Below are 14,544 nucleotides of genomic sequence, written 5' to 3' on the forward strand. Positions count from 1 at the left end.
GCTGCAAACAGAATTGTTTTGCCTGGAGCCCCTTGCGGGGAAAACACAACATGAGGTATATTTGTCTAAAAAGAAGGGAGGAGCACTTGGTTTTTTCCCAAATCCCGGCCGCATGCTGCTTCCCTTTGGAAGAACTGCGGAGACCGGCTTTGGTTCTTAAAGTTTAAAGTACTCAGGACACCAGTCCAGGAGCAGAATGGCCTGGGTGGGGCTTGGAGACCTCGCAGCCGCATTTTACACACATTCAGCCCTCACAGAATCCTTGTGAGGTAGGCAGTATTATTTCCACTTTATAATTTTGAGAAACGGCAACTGACAGAGCCTGAGAGTTTGATCAAATCCTAGGGTGGAGTAGCGAATCAGACCAGGCACAACCGTTTCTGCCGCCGTCCCCCACACCACCGCCTCCCACACTGCCCTGCAGCGCACGACTCAGACTCATGGTTACACATGCACTCCAGAACCTTTGCGTATGCCTGAAAAGGCAAGCAATCAAAATCCCCTATCACACCTGCCGATGTCTTTTGTCTTGTCGGTAAGGGTGGCAAGGACGAACGCATCTGGGAGGGAACAGTGTGAAGAAGAGAGCCTTGAAACGGAGGGTGACGTCACTACAAGAGGCCGGGATATGTAGATAACAAGCGCAGTGATTGCCGGTTCTAGTGTATTTTTCGCGCAGGAAACTTTCCAGCGAAAAATCCGAAAGGATGTAGTTTGATCCTTGTCGTATGAAAAACCTTGTGGCTTCCAACAGAAGGCCTAAGAACGCGTAATACAATTGACCATAACTAGTAAGTGTGTTGAGGGCGAGGGTGAGGTAGCAGTCCAAGCTTGCAACTCATACTTACCTGGCAGGGGAGATACCATGATCACGAAGGTGGTTTTCCCAGGGCGAGGCTTATCCATTGCACTCCGGATGTGCTGACCCCTGCGATTTCCCCAAATGTGGGAAACTCGACTGCATAATTTGTGGTAGTGGGGGACTGCGTTCGCGCTTTCCCCTGATAATAACGGTTTTTAAATGGCAGACGTTAATATTTTTGTTTTTTTCTTGTTCTGTATTTTGTGGTGTTAATTTTGGCGGCAACGTTTGGTGTCTGACAATGTTCTCACGTAGTTGTCCTTGGTGGGAGTGTTGCCTTCGCTAGAAATGTTTCTGGTTTTAGGGTGGTAGGGAGAGGGTAGTTAGTGTATGTGTGTGGGTGCTTTTCTTAGAAATATTTCTGGTTTTAGCAAGCCTGGAAAGTTCATTTTGAACAATTCACATAGTGTCTTTTGATTTCAAACATAACATTCTGCATTTGGACTTGCGTGATCCTTTTGTGAAAACTGCGTAATATGGGGTGTATGTGGCAAGTTCTTTCCCCCCCCCCCAAAGGTTAAATTGCTAATATGCCAATTTAGCTTTTTATTTTTTTTCCTAGTTGTGGGATGACTCTCTGAGGGCAGTTTTTGTTTTGTTTTGTTTTGTTTTGTTTGAGACAGAGTCTCACTCTGTTGCCCGGGCTAGAGTGAGTGCCATGGCGTCAGTCCAGCTCACAGCAACCTCAAACTCCTGGGCTCAAGCAATCCTTCTGCCTCAGCCTCCCAAGTAGCTGGGACTACAGGCATGTGCCACCATGCTCGGCTAATTTTTTCTATATATATTTTTTAGCTGTCCAAATCATTTCTTTCTATTTTTTAGTAGAGATGGGGGTCTCGCTCTTGCTCAGGCTGGTCTCGAACTCCTGACCTCCAGCGATTTTCCCACCTCAGCCTCCCAGAGTGCTAGGATTACAGGCGTGAGCCACCGAGCCCGGCCTGAGGGCAGTTTTAAAAGTAGACTAGAAATATTTGGGGAGTGGATGTTAGTATGTAGATGATGAGCATATTTAAGTCTTTATTTAAACAGAATTAAACCATATGTATATTCAGATGACACAACTTGCTGTTATTAGTGTATTAGTTTGCTGGGACTGCCGTAAGAAAATACTACAGACTGGGTGGTTTAAACATCAGTATTTTCTCACAGTTTTGGAGGGTAGAAGTTCAGACAAGATTGAGGCGCTGGCACAGTTGGGTTCTGAGCTCTCTGTCTTCAGGCTTTCAGGTAGCCAACCTTTCTGCCTCCTTACACCAATCCTGACCTGGTGTCTCTTCTTATAATGACACCAGTTATTGAATTATGGCCCCACCCTAAGGGCCTCATTGTAATTTAATCACCTCTTTAAAGACCTTATCTCCATATACAGTTACAATCTAAGGTACTGGGGGTTAGTCTTCAACATGTGAATTTGGGGGCCAGGGGGACACAGTTCAGCCCACATTAGCCATGCAATTTTTTTTTTTTTTTTTACACAATGAATTGTTTTTATTTCAGTATGCATCCACATTTCAGCATTTAGTGTTCCTGAACAGAAAGTGGAAAAACGCAGCAATTTGCCAGGAAGTCAAGCCTACCAATTTCGGGGATCTGCTGTGCACACCCAATTCTTTCTGGATCCCTGCTGAGGATCGTGAGAAGCAGCAGCACCAAAACCAAAGTATGCACTGAATTCAGGGTTCTTTTTGTTCCAGTTGTCAGATTCCAAACTAGACCCCAATAGATTGCAAGGATGACCAAATGAAAGCCCTGTTCAAAACTTCTTCAATGTTTAAAAGCAAAAGCAATTACAGGAAAATAAAATAATTCAGAGGGATCGTGTGTGGCTTACGAGTGTCTTAAACTTTCTCCAAGTTTAACCACCAAGAACTCAGAGCTGGCAGGTCTGAGTAACCCTGGTGACTGTTCTTTTCACCTCATCAAAACCTGAGCTAAAAAATTGCTTCAGCTGATGATGACAGCAGAGGGTGGCAGGGCTGAGGACCCCATATTCATTTCCCAGGCTGGTGGAGTGAATAAATGTGGTTACAAAACTAAACGAGGGAGGTCAGAGACTCTGTCCAACCTTACCTGATGGCTTCTGGCCAAAGCAAGGAGTGTCATGGAAAGTGTTGGGTGATGACAGTGCAAAGAGGGACTTGAGGAGGAGGGAGGAGAAAGCAGCACCCCTCAATAAAGGTGGGGAGAGAAGATATGGGGAAAGCCCTGAATTCCTCACTGAAGGCCAGTCTCAGAGGGGAGGAGAGGGGTTACAATCTATGCTTTGGCCAAGGGTGGGAGCAGAGAGTGGGGAGGGGATTATGGCTTAGAAGGGGACATCATTTAAGACTTAAAGAAAGAAACCAGGGGTGCAGGCAAAGCACCTTATACACCCAGCAGTAGTCCCACAGGCTGTGACCTGAAACCTTCACATCTACTCTAACAGGCCCCCAAGCTTAGAGGGCTGTTGCAGGGAGGGAAGGAGGCAGGGAAGGGGAAAGGAGAGAACTCAGAGACCCCAGGCCATGTAATCAGCAGCAAGGTGATTGTGTGATGTGTCTTTTCACTGTTGAGTTAGAGGTGCTTCACCAGTTATGATGGGAACTAATTTAAATATACTTTCTTTTTTATTATTATTTTTTAAATTTTAAAAAAATGAAGAAAATACACTTCACGAATTTGCGTGTCATCATCCTTGCACAGGGGCCATGCTAATCTTCTCTATCTTGTTCCAATTTTAGTATATGTGCTGCTGAACCGAGCACAAAATAAATATACTTTTTTGATCCCAGAAGTTCAACTACATGGACAGTGGTTACACTTGACAGGATGATTTATTATAGCACAACTTATATACTTCAAATGGACAAAAAATTAGTATCATTTACAGTATCTTAAGGTAAATTGCCTTTGAATGGGAGCTTCCCTTCCAGTACTTTTGAGGTCTACAAGACGTATTTAGAAAATTTACTATGGTGGAAAATGAAGACTGCTTAAATCGAATGGGGGGAAGGGGAAGGGCTTGTGGTTTTTCTTTTTGATTAATTGCTGTAACACTGTCCTTTAGGTGGCTGAGGGAGTTTCATATTTTCTTTAGACATCATTAGGTGCCAAAGCTCTTGCAGGACAACTGTGATGCTACATAAGTTCTGCCATCTTGCTAGCACTGATATGGCTCTTGGATCCACCACTCCATTAGAACTATTAACTCCATTCATATTAATTTTTGTTACAAATCTTACAAACGGGGGTGCTTCTGGGTATTTAGGGCCACGTTCTATTTTAAGGCTGTATATTTGGTGTTTTTTTTTTTTTTTTTTTTTTTTTGAGACAGAGTCTCACTCTGTTGCCCAGGCTAGAGTGAGTGCCGTGGCGTCAGCCTAGCTCACAGCAACCTCAAACTCCTGAGCTCAAGCGATCCTCCTGTCTCAGCCTCCCGAGTAGCTGGGACTACAGGCATGCGCCACCATGCCCGGCTAATTTTTTTTTCTATATATATTTTTAGCTGTCCATATAATTTCTTTCTATTTTTAGTAGAGGTGGGGTCTCGCTCTTGCTCAGGCTGGTCTCGAACTCCTGAGCTCAAACGATCTGCCCACCTCGGCCTCCCAGAGTGCTAGGATTACAGGCGTGAGCCACCGCGCCCGGCCTGTATATTTGGTTTTCATAAATTGTTCTTGGAGGCCCAGTGATCACCCCTGTCCATCTTGTAAGTGTCATGTCTTCGTCATCTTCTAGACCCCAGCTAACTGTGCCATCTCCTACTCCTTTCTGGCCTTCTTCGATTTCTTTCAACAGTCGGAAATTGTAAGAGACTTTTACTTCCGATGGTGGCTGCCATCTTGTGTCACTGTCCTAGCCATCCAACTTATAATGGAAATATGCCACTCTTTTTATACCTGGAAATAGAAGGAAGGCAAAATGGAGGGTGGGGAGGAAATGACACCTTGCTATAAAAGCTTCAGTTCATATATATTTAACAGAAACATTATTTTCTATCACTTTTGTTTGCTTAAGAATGTTGTGATGCTGTTGGATTACAAGGATGCTGTTTGTAATCAATGGCATGCATATTAGCAGATATCAAAGGAAATAAATTTAATGCACTCAATTTATCACCACTAGGGCGGGGCATGGTGGCTCACGCCTGTAATCCTAGCACTCTGGGAGGCCGAGGCGGGTGGATCATTTGAGCTCAGGAGTTTGAGACCAGCCTGAGCAAGAGCAAGACCACATCTCTACTTTAAAAAAAAAAGAAATAAAAAAGAAATTAGCTGGACAACTAAAAATATATGGAAACAATTAGCTGGGCATGGTGGCGCATGCCTGTAGTCCCAGCTACTCAGGAGGCTGAGGCAGGAGGATCACTTGAGCTCAGGAGTTTGAGGTTGCTGTGAGCTAGGCTGACGCCACAGCACTCTATCCCAGGCGACAGAGTGAGACTCTGTCTCAAAAAAAAAAAAAACAAAAAGAAACCCAAAAGAATTTATCAGCACTTTCCTCACTTAGTGGATAAATTAAGAAGGTATTAGTTCTCAGTAATTTATAATCCCTGAGCCTCCTGGCTGGTGAAGACCCACTGAAGTGTCAACCTTCTTGCTTTTTCTTTTACTTACCCTCATTTCACACCTGTGCTTCCCCATGGAGCCCTTAGTCATGTCCTTAATGTGCATGCTTGTTGATTCATGTCGATGGGACTTCCTTATCTTACCCACTGTCTGTGGAGCACCAACATGGTGCCAGTTGTCTGCCCTGCTAGACTGTGAGGATTGTGATAGCAATGATCTAACGCCTATCACCTTTGAGACACATGGTAGATGTCTTAGTCCATTCTCTGCTGCTGTAATAAAATGCCTGAGACTGGATTATTTATACTAAACAGAAATTTATTTCTCACAGTTCTGGATGCTGGGAAGTTCAAGATGGAGGGGCCAGGCCGGGCGCGGTGGCTCACGCCTGTAATCCTAGCACTCTGGGAGGCCGAGGTGGGCGGATCGTTTAAGCTCAGGAGTTCGAGACCAGCCTGAGCAAGAGCGAGACCCCATCTCTACTAAAAATAGAAAGAAATTATATGGACAGCTAAAAATATATATAGGAAAAATTAGCCGGGCATGGTGGTGCATGCCTGTAGTCCCAGCTACTCGGGAGGCTGAGACAGGAGGATTGCTTGAGCCCAGGAGTTTGAGGTTGCTGTGAGCTAGGCTGACGCCACGGCACTCACTCTAGCCTGGGCAACAGAGTGAGACTCTGTCTCAAAAAAAAAAAAAAAAAAAGAAATTATATGGACAGCTAAAAATATATATAGAAAAAATTAGCCGGGCATGGTGGTGCATGCCTGTAGTCCCAGCTACTCGGGAGGCTGAGGCAGGAGGATCCCTTGAGCCCAGGAGTTTCAGGTTGCTGTGAGCTAGGCTGACGCCACGGCACTCACTCTAGCCCGGGCAACAGAGTGAGACTCTGTCTCAAAAAAAAAAAAAAAAAAAAAAAAGATGGAGGGGCCAGCATCTGGTGAGGGCCTTCTTGCCGCATCATCCCATGGCCAAAGGTGGAAGGGCAGGGCAAGAGAGGCAAAAGGAGGCCTAAATTCATCGTTTTATAAGGAACCCACTCCTTGATAATGACCTGCTCCCTTGATAATGATAATGACATCAATCCATTCAGAGAGTAGTGCCTAAACACCTCTTAAAGGTCCTACCTCTTCCCAACACCTCCACATTGGGGATCAGATTTCCAACACATGAATTTGGGGAGGCAAATTCAAACCATATCAGTAGGTATCCCACAAACACTTGATTGTATGAATGATGGTCAGGTGTGGCTGCCACATGTGGAAAGTTAAAATCTCTCTTTCTGATTCTTAGTAACAGCTAACAACTACAGAGAACTTGCTTGGTGCCAGGCAGAGTTCTAAGCACTTTACACATATTAGCTCATTTAAACCTTTCAGCAACCCTCTGGCTATTATTATCCCCATTTTACAGATGAAGAAATTGAGGCCTATCAATGTTGAATAATTTCTCCAAGGTCCACAGTGACAGAGCCAAGACAAAAATTTTAGAGTGTGAACTGTGAACCTAACCCACTACATTATAACATTGTACTATCTTATTTTATACTGTTTATATATATATATTTATTTGTTTAGGAGATGGGGTCTCACTGTGTTGTCCAGTCTAGGCTTAAACTCCTGGGCTCAAGCAGTCCTCCCCCCTCAGCCTCCCAAAGGGCTGGGATTAAAGGCATGAGCCATGATGCCTGGCTTAACTACATTAAACTATCTATACTCCTGTATAATGACTACATTTGTGTTCTAACCTTTCGAAGGCAATATTTTCCTAATTAATGACATAATAAACATGTATATTTCTAATTTTATTTCCTAGCAGTCATCACTTTTTCAGTCCTGGGAATTAGTGATAAATATATTCAGGTCTTCAATTTCAATAATAACATCTCGTAGAGCTTCAGTAATTGTTCCCCCAATCGTCTTCATTATTAATGAAGGTGTGTGGACGAGTTTCTAAATGTGAAAAAATCTAAGTTGCTTCCTTGCATTTCTGGTTTGGTTAGAATAAACATGTTGGTCTCTTTTGCACAGATGTCTCGGGCTGTTCATCTTCCAGTCCCCTGTCCTGTTCAGCTTGGTACCTTAAGAAATGACTCCTTGGAAGCTCAGCTTCATGAGTATGTCAAGCAAGGGAACTATGTGAAAGTGAAGAAAATTCTTAAGAAAGGTAAGCACCATGTTGAGATGGGAGAGGCAACTTGGTCCACGTTTCTGAATAGCATTCGGAGGAGAACCAGGAACATCATAAAACTATGAATGGGTTCTTGGGGAAGTCCAGACGTTAAATTTAGAGATTTGATAGTCTCCACCAGTGTATTCATATTGTTCAATAGAAGTCATAAATCCCTGTTTGGATGCTATTTTGTTTTGTTTTGTGCCAGGGAACCATAGGGTCTTCCAACTGCTAGGCTCCTAATCTCCCCACCTTTGATTTTGCCTGATTCCCTTTACTCCATCAAATCTGCTCCATCCATTGAGTCCCCTGTGGCCTGCAGCTGACTGAGAAGCTCAGCTTTCAATGTGCTGCCCTTTATTGTTCTGTATTTCCACTCAGTGCTTTTGTTTCCAGGGTTTTCTTGCTGGAGGCTACTGGCAGCTCACCCTACAGGATAGACAGAAATAGCAAACATAGCTCAGGCAATCTTCAGTAGAACAAATAAAACAAAACCCTTATACAAACAAAACCTCTCCTGGTGTCGGGCTCCTTTCAGTGTGACCAGAAGTCCTGCTGGATCCTCCCCTTTCCTTTTTTAAAGGCGAGGCTTATGAAGCTTCTCTTTCCTGGTGTGTGGAACAGTCAGGGTGACCTGGTTTCTCTCCAGTGTTTCTCCACTTGCTTCAGCAGCTTCCCGAAGACTTCTAGAAGGGGTAACCTTTTCTAGGATCCAGCTATCCCACAGAATAGGTCCCTCAAAAAGTTCTCAAACTTTTCCATGCATCACCCCTAGGATGTGTAGGTGAAATATCTCACTGTGAGCTCAGTAATTGATGTGAAAGATCCTGGGGTTTTTTTCGGTCAAAATTTCGCGTTTTATTCCATGATATATCCATGTGTGTTTTAACATAAACATTGATGTTCAATATAAGTACGCTGTGACTTCTAGTGGCTGTCTGTCCATACCCTCCAGTGTGAGAAGCAGAGTTTTACGACATTTGTTATCTCCTAGGCATCTCCTGAACATTCTACATCTTTAAATTCTTGATGTTCAGCTAGAGTGAGGGATGGGGTTAACAGCTGTAACTGGATATGGAACAGGACTTCGTCTATGTCTGGGAATTCCATCTAAAGCCTCAGAATGGAGAATAAAAGGTGATAAGATTCCCCCACAGTCTAATTCAGGGCTTCTTAGAACATGGTCTTTGGCCGGGCACGGTGGCTCACGCCTGTAATCCTAGCACTCTGGGAGGCCGAGGTGGGAGGATTGCTCGAGGTCAGGAGTTCAAGACCAGCCTGAGCAAGAGTGAGACCCTGTCTCTACTAAAAATAGAAAAAATTAGCCAGGTATGGTGGTGTGTGCCTGTAGTCCCAGCTACTCCATAGGCTGAGGCAGGAGGTTTGCTTGATCCCAGGAGTTTGAGGTTGTTGAGAGCTACGCTGACGCCAGGGCAGGCACTCACTCTAGCCTAGGCAACAGAGTGAAACTCTGTCTCAAAAAATAAATAAATAAATAAATAACAATTCTCCTGTCTCTGCCTCTCAAAGTGCTGGGATTATAACGCCCAACCAATGTTTCTTTTATCAAAGGTGTGACTAGATTTACATTTCTAAATGGTTGGTCTGGCTGCAGGAGGCTATGAGGTATGTGAGGGGAGGGAGAAAAAAGTAGGATGACTGACATATTTTTTTTGATACAGGGTTTACTGTGTTGCCCAGGTTGGACTCGAACTCCTGGGCTCAAGCAATCCTCCTGTGTAGCTGAGACTACAGGCCTGTACCCCCTCACCCAGCTAGGTTTTTGTTTTTGTGTTTTTGTTTTTGTTTTTTTTTTAGCTACTGGGTTGAAAGTGGTATTATTGCTTGGAAGAGGAATAAGTTTGGGAGGAAGCTGTTGGAAGTCAGTTTGGGCAGGCTGAGTTTGAGGTACCTGTGATTCAGCTAAGCGCAATATTAGATAGAAGCTGGATATCTGAGCCAGCAGCTCTGAAGAGAGGTCAGGACTGCACGAACAAATTTGAAACTAAGGATGGACAAGATGAGAGTGCCAGAAGCTCTGCTGACAAGGACCTTACTTCCTTACAGACAGACCAGACTTATTGGGGGAGGAGTGGAATAAGAGGGAGAGGAAAACCCAACAGTCAGTGGTTCCCAACAGTCAAGTCAGTAGTCAGGCTGAGGGAGGGAACAATACATTTGTTGATTCATCATTCATTCATTTAGTCAGCATTAACTGGGCACTTACTGTGCCAGGGAAGGGGCTGGAGATACAGAGATAAATATGACATGTTCGTACTTTTAAAGAGCTCACAGTTTAATAGGAGGAAGTAAATGTATTTGCAACAGAGTGAGCTGTGTAGAGGCACATGCAAAGATAATGAGGGACACAAAACACATAGTGGTCAGTGTTACCAGGGGAGGTCAAGGAAGGCTTTCACAGGAGTTGACATGAGGTAAGTCTTAGAATGCAAGAGTGATGGTCACACCCATGTGAAGTTGGAGAATTTGCTCATAGGAGGCCAGGGATGGCATGGATGGTGAAGGGTTTCCACAAAGGTTGGAGGAATAGAGAATGGAAAAGTCTTAGATATGGAAGGGCCTAGACCAGAGATGGTGCTTTTGGATGAAAGTGACTGGAAGGCACTTTATAACTTCAAGATGTAAGGAACTGCTCTGGAACCAGGAGATATATCTCAGACTTGACCAGATTGCCCCAACACTCTTCTTTTTCTGAAGAAATTAAATACAGAGCATTTGGGTGTCTCTAAAGAGGGCTGTCTATAAGGAGATTCTATTTGGAGAGGTGCTTGATGAGAAGACTAAGCGTCCTTACAAGCTGATGGTCTTATTAGACTTGCTACTATGATGTAATAAAAAGCATGGTTTGCACGTGGCAATGGCCTGTAATCCCAGCTACTTGAGAGGCTGAGGCTGGGGAATCACTTGATCTAGAAGTTGGAGGCCAGCCTGGGCAACATAGTGAGACCCTGTCTCTAATAAAAAAAAAAAAAAAAAAGGAAAGAAAAAGAAGAAAATGTGGTTGATTCAGAATGTGGCGCATGTGAATGTCTAGGTGGCACTGTGTGTGTTTCCTGGAATGAAGTTTGCAGCAGGAAATTAAATAACTAAAACAGTTACACACTATCATATATGAAGTACTGGGACTAACTTTTGCTAAAAGTAAATGGGTAGGCCTTCTCTGGGGTTTAGAAGCCAGGAAGATGAATCATTTAGACTGAACTTTGAGGGATGATGTATTTAGTGCTTTATTAGAGGAATGGATTTGATTGGAGACTAACCCGTTAATGAATCTACAAGGGAAGTTCACTGTTGCTCACCACACGAAAGCCAATTACTGAGACAATGAGGATTATCGAGGAAGAAAGGATTTATTTCAGGAGATGCATCTACTGGGAGGTGGGAGGTATGGACTGCCTCCCTGACCAACAGGGTCAGGGGTTTTTTCTAGAGGTGAAATGAATAATGCATGAGGGGAGTAAGCATCATTACCTGTTTAGGGTGGAGTGCAGGGCATGCAAACGCAGTGAGAAATCATGCTAGTATATACATCCCATGATCAGAAAAGGGTGGATAAGTTCTTCCCAGGCCAGGGATTTTAGTATTATAATGAGTTAGGGGTTAATGTTAGTCATTCTTTCAGCCTTGTGTGCAGGCTCAGTGGGTCCTTGGGCACAATCTGTGGTGGGGTATCATTTGTCTTTGGACGAACAGGTGGGGAAAGACTGTAGTTATCTCGTGGCTGTAAGGAGGTTCCATCATTTCTGGGAAAGAAACTCAAAGGAATGTATTAGTACAACAAAGTTATAAATGTTTGGTTCTTAAATCTTACTGAGAGCTCTCTATTATCTGTCTACTTCGAAACGGCAGTCGCTAAGCTACCAGTGTTAAGATAAAACTCACTGTGAAGGCCACTTAGAGCAGCCAGACCTGGCCACTATGTGAACACTGAAAACTCATTTGAAATATGAGGGAACTAAAAACACTATTAAAAGAAAAAAGAACTGCTTTCTTGCTTATGGGGCTGGTTACAAGACCTTCTGAAGAAGACCACTTTGGCTTACCAGAAAGAACAGGGACTTGATTTAGTGCCAGACAGACTTAAGTTCCAACTGTGGTTCCCTTAGCTGTATGACAGATGCTGTAGGCAGCATCTATAAGATAGGGGAAATAATCAACTATTTTAAAGATTCTCTTAGTTGTTGAGAGGATGGAATGAGATAGTAGATTAAAACACTTAACCATCGAGTAGACATTCAATAAACCATCGTGGTTATGATTATCATTATATGGTGTTAAGAAGTCTACACTATTTCTGTTGATCTCTATCTCTTTCATCTCTCCCTCCTCCTGTCTCTTTGAAGGAAAAGGAAACCTGGTCTCTCCAAGTCAGCTTTATGTGATTTTATTTTTTGAATGGAGGGAGTCTTGCCCTGTCACCCTTGCGCAGGCTGGAGACTGGAGTGCAGTGGCGCGATCATCATCAGCTCACTTCTTTAGCAGGCGGGAGGCCACACACTGACGCGCGTGTAGCACCGATAACTTTTCCTTTGCGGGTCCTAGGTGGCGCCTGATGTTGGGAGAGTAATCGCATCTCGGTAGGGGTTAGGAGAGTCAGACGCGCGCAGAGAACTCAGCGTGTGATTGGTTGCTAGGACGCCGTATGTTAATGAGACGTCTTGCTGCCTTAAAGAGTTTCTGGAAATTTACAAGTGAAAATAGTGTTGTGAACGTTGACATTTGACCAAATTGTTACGAGATATAAAAAGTATCTGAAAAAGGCAAGTGACTTGCAAAGAAAAATTTCTCCATCACGTTAAAGTGTGCGGCCTCTATAGACGCCCCAGAGGCTGTAACTTGAGGGTTAAGACTATACTTTCAGGGATCATTTCTATAGTCCGTTACTAGAGAAGTTTCTCTGAACGTGTAGAGCACCAAAAACCACGAGGAGGAAGCACAGCGTTCTCTCCTGAGCGTGAAGCCAGCTCTTGGTGTTGCTTTACTGCAACTGCCATCTGCCATTGATGATCGTTCTTCTCTTCCTTTTTGGGGGAGTAAGAGGGAGAGAACGTAGTCTGAGTGGTTTTCATCATGAATGATGTCTTTTTAATAGAAGGTGAAGGTGTTTGCTGTGTTATGCTGAGATTTTGGGGTTTTGTTTTTTTGTTTTTTTTTTTTTTTTTTTTTGCATTTTGAGGTTTTTGTCTTCAGATTGGGGATGTTTGGCTAGTTTGCTGTCATTAGCTCATTTTATATTTCTAACTTGTTTTTGTCCAATTTCCTTCTGTTTTTAACGAGACAGTCTCAGTCTATGCTCCTGGGTGCAATGGGGTCGTTGTAGTTCTCTGCACTCTCAAATTTCTCGGTTAAAAGGATTCTCCTACCTCTACTTCACTTGTAGCTGGGTGGGATAACAGGCATGTAAGATGCCCAACCAATTTTTCTACTCTTAATTGAGACGGGGTCTCCTCCCTCTTGCTCAGGCTGGTGTCAAACTCCTGAGCTTCTAGTAATTTTCTCACTTTGGGCTCCTAGAGCGCTGAAATCACATGTGAGAGCCGCTGTGTCCGGCTTGGTAACTCTAAGTTCTCTTGTTTTCAGGAGGGTTTTTTTGCCTTCTTGGTCATTCTTTTTTTTTTTCTTTTTTTTTTTTTTTTTTTTTTTTTTTTTGCTTTACTTCTCTGGGATACTTGCTTGAGTAATTTACCGTTAGCTCTTTATGTTCCCTTGTTTTGGGTCATAAATATCTCAGTTCACAAGAGGTTTCTTCTTAGTGATTGTTAATTTTTTGGGACATTCCGTTCCTGATTTTGGAACAAAATTCAATGTCTCCTGGAGATATTATGATTTCTAGTTATTTTCTTGTATGTCTCTTTCTGGGTTTTCTTGTTTGTTTGTTTGTTTGTTTGTTTTTCCAGTTTCAAAATTTTTGCTCTCACTGAGGGCTTTTCTCAAGTATGTGGTGATCCTGGGTTGTCCATAAAAGGCCACTAAGAAGCTGATTGGAAGAAGCTGATAGGAAGCTTTGTGGGCATGGGTGTGACATTTCCCCTTCTGGGAATGCCTGGGTGGGGAGGGTAACTTTTTATTGCCCCTGAGGCTTCTCATTTCTTTCTGAGAAAATTCTCATGCTCTCTGCCTAGGGAATACATGCTTAATTATTTGAGACCTGTTGTCAGCCCAGTATTTTCCAATGTTTAGAGTCAGTGAAAGATCTCAGTCCTGCCATAACTGCCATCCATATTCCTGGACAAGTATGGTTAGTAAATCAGTGCTTGGTACACTAGACATGCCACCCTTGAGTCCTTTTTTTTTTTTTTTTGTAGTGGATTACCAAAGCACTACCTACCTCATTCCTGTTCTGAGCAAAATATCCCTGAAAGGACAGGTTTAAACTTTTAATGTATTTTTAAACTATTAATAGTATTGACACATTATTATGAAATAAAATCCAGAGTTTACATTAGAGATCACTCTGTGTGTGTATAGTTCCATGGGATTTGATGAATGTATAATATGTATCCACCATTATAGTATCTTAGAGAATTGTTTCAGTACCCTAAAACGTCCCTTATGTTTCTCCTATTCCTCTCTCTCTTCAAACCCCTATCCATCTCCAGCAACTGAATGATACAAAAAAATTAAACAGGCAAAAAAAACCTGCTGCCACTGACCTTTTTACTATTTCTATAGTTTTGCCTTTTCCAAAAATGTCATATAGTTGGAATCATACTACATGTAGCCTTCTGAGATTGGCTTCTTTCACTTAGCAAAATGCATTTGAGTTTTCTCCATGACATTAGCTTGATAACTCATTTCTTTTTATTGCTGAATAATATTCCATTGTTTGGATTTACTACAGTTTGTTTATCCATTCACCTATCAAAGGGCATCTTGGTTGTTCCCAGCTTTTGGCAGTTATGAATAAAGCTGCTATAAACACCTCTTTGCAGGTTTTTGTGT

At 43.0% G+C, this 14,544-nt stretch overlaps 2 protein-coding genes and 3 non-coding genes across 7 annotated transcripts in view; 3 read left to right on the forward strand and 2 right to left on the reverse strand.

Annotated features, from left to right (window-relative positions):
• The first annotated feature begins 840 nt into the window (after positions 1 to 840).
• Positions 841 to 1,004, forward strand: LOC138392811 (U1 spliceosomal RNA). Its single transcript, XR_011235078.1, has one exon. It is a non-coding gene; the product is annotated as a U1 spliceosomal RNA (small nuclear RNA).
• Positions 1,005 to 3,496: 2,492 nt separating this feature from the next.
• LOC138392709 (U6 spliceosomal RNA) lies at positions 3,497 to 3,606 on the reverse strand. The gene has a single exon (XR_011234994.1). It is a non-coding gene; the product is annotated as a U6 spliceosomal RNA (small nuclear RNA).
• A 276-nt stretch (positions 3,607 to 3,882) lies between these two features.
• LOC138391427 (ubiquitin-conjugating enzyme E2 variant 1-like) lies at positions 3,883 to 4,561 on the reverse strand. The gene is made up of 2 exons (XM_069481117.1): positions 4,491 to 4,561; positions 3,883 to 4,129 (listed from the first exon to the last, which is right to left on the reverse strand). The coding sequence occupies exons 1-2, from the start codon at positions 4,559 to 4,561 to the stop codon at positions 3,883 to 3,885; spliced, it is 318 nt and encodes a 105-aa protein (XP_069337218.1).
• Positions 4,562 to 7,439: 2,878 nt separating this feature from the next.
• Positions 7,440 to 14,544, forward strand: part of TEX14 (testis expressed 14, intercellular bridge forming factor) — a 79,064-nt gene continuing 71,959 nt past the window's right edge. For all 3 annotated transcript variants that reach the window (XM_069481119.1, XM_069481118.1, XM_069481120.1), the window contains exon 1: positions 7,440 to 7,575. In XM_069481119.1, the coding sequence (XP_069337220.1) occupies positions 7,440 to 7,575 (136 nt within the window). The remainder of the gene's footprint in view (positions 7,576 to 14,544) is intronic.
• LOC138392652 (small nucleolar RNA U3) lies at positions 12,448 to 12,665 on the forward strand. Its single transcript, XR_011234943.1, has one exon. It is a non-coding gene; the product is annotated as a small nucleolar RNA U3 (small nucleolar RNA).

Source organism: Eulemur rufifrons, chromosome 9 (genome assembly GCF_041146395.1).
Source record: "Eulemur rufifrons isolate Redbay chromosome 9, OSU_ERuf_1, whole genome shotgun sequence".
Taxonomy (NCBI): domain Eukaryota; kingdom Metazoa; phylum Chordata; class Mammalia; order Primates; family Lemuridae; genus Eulemur; species Eulemur rufifrons.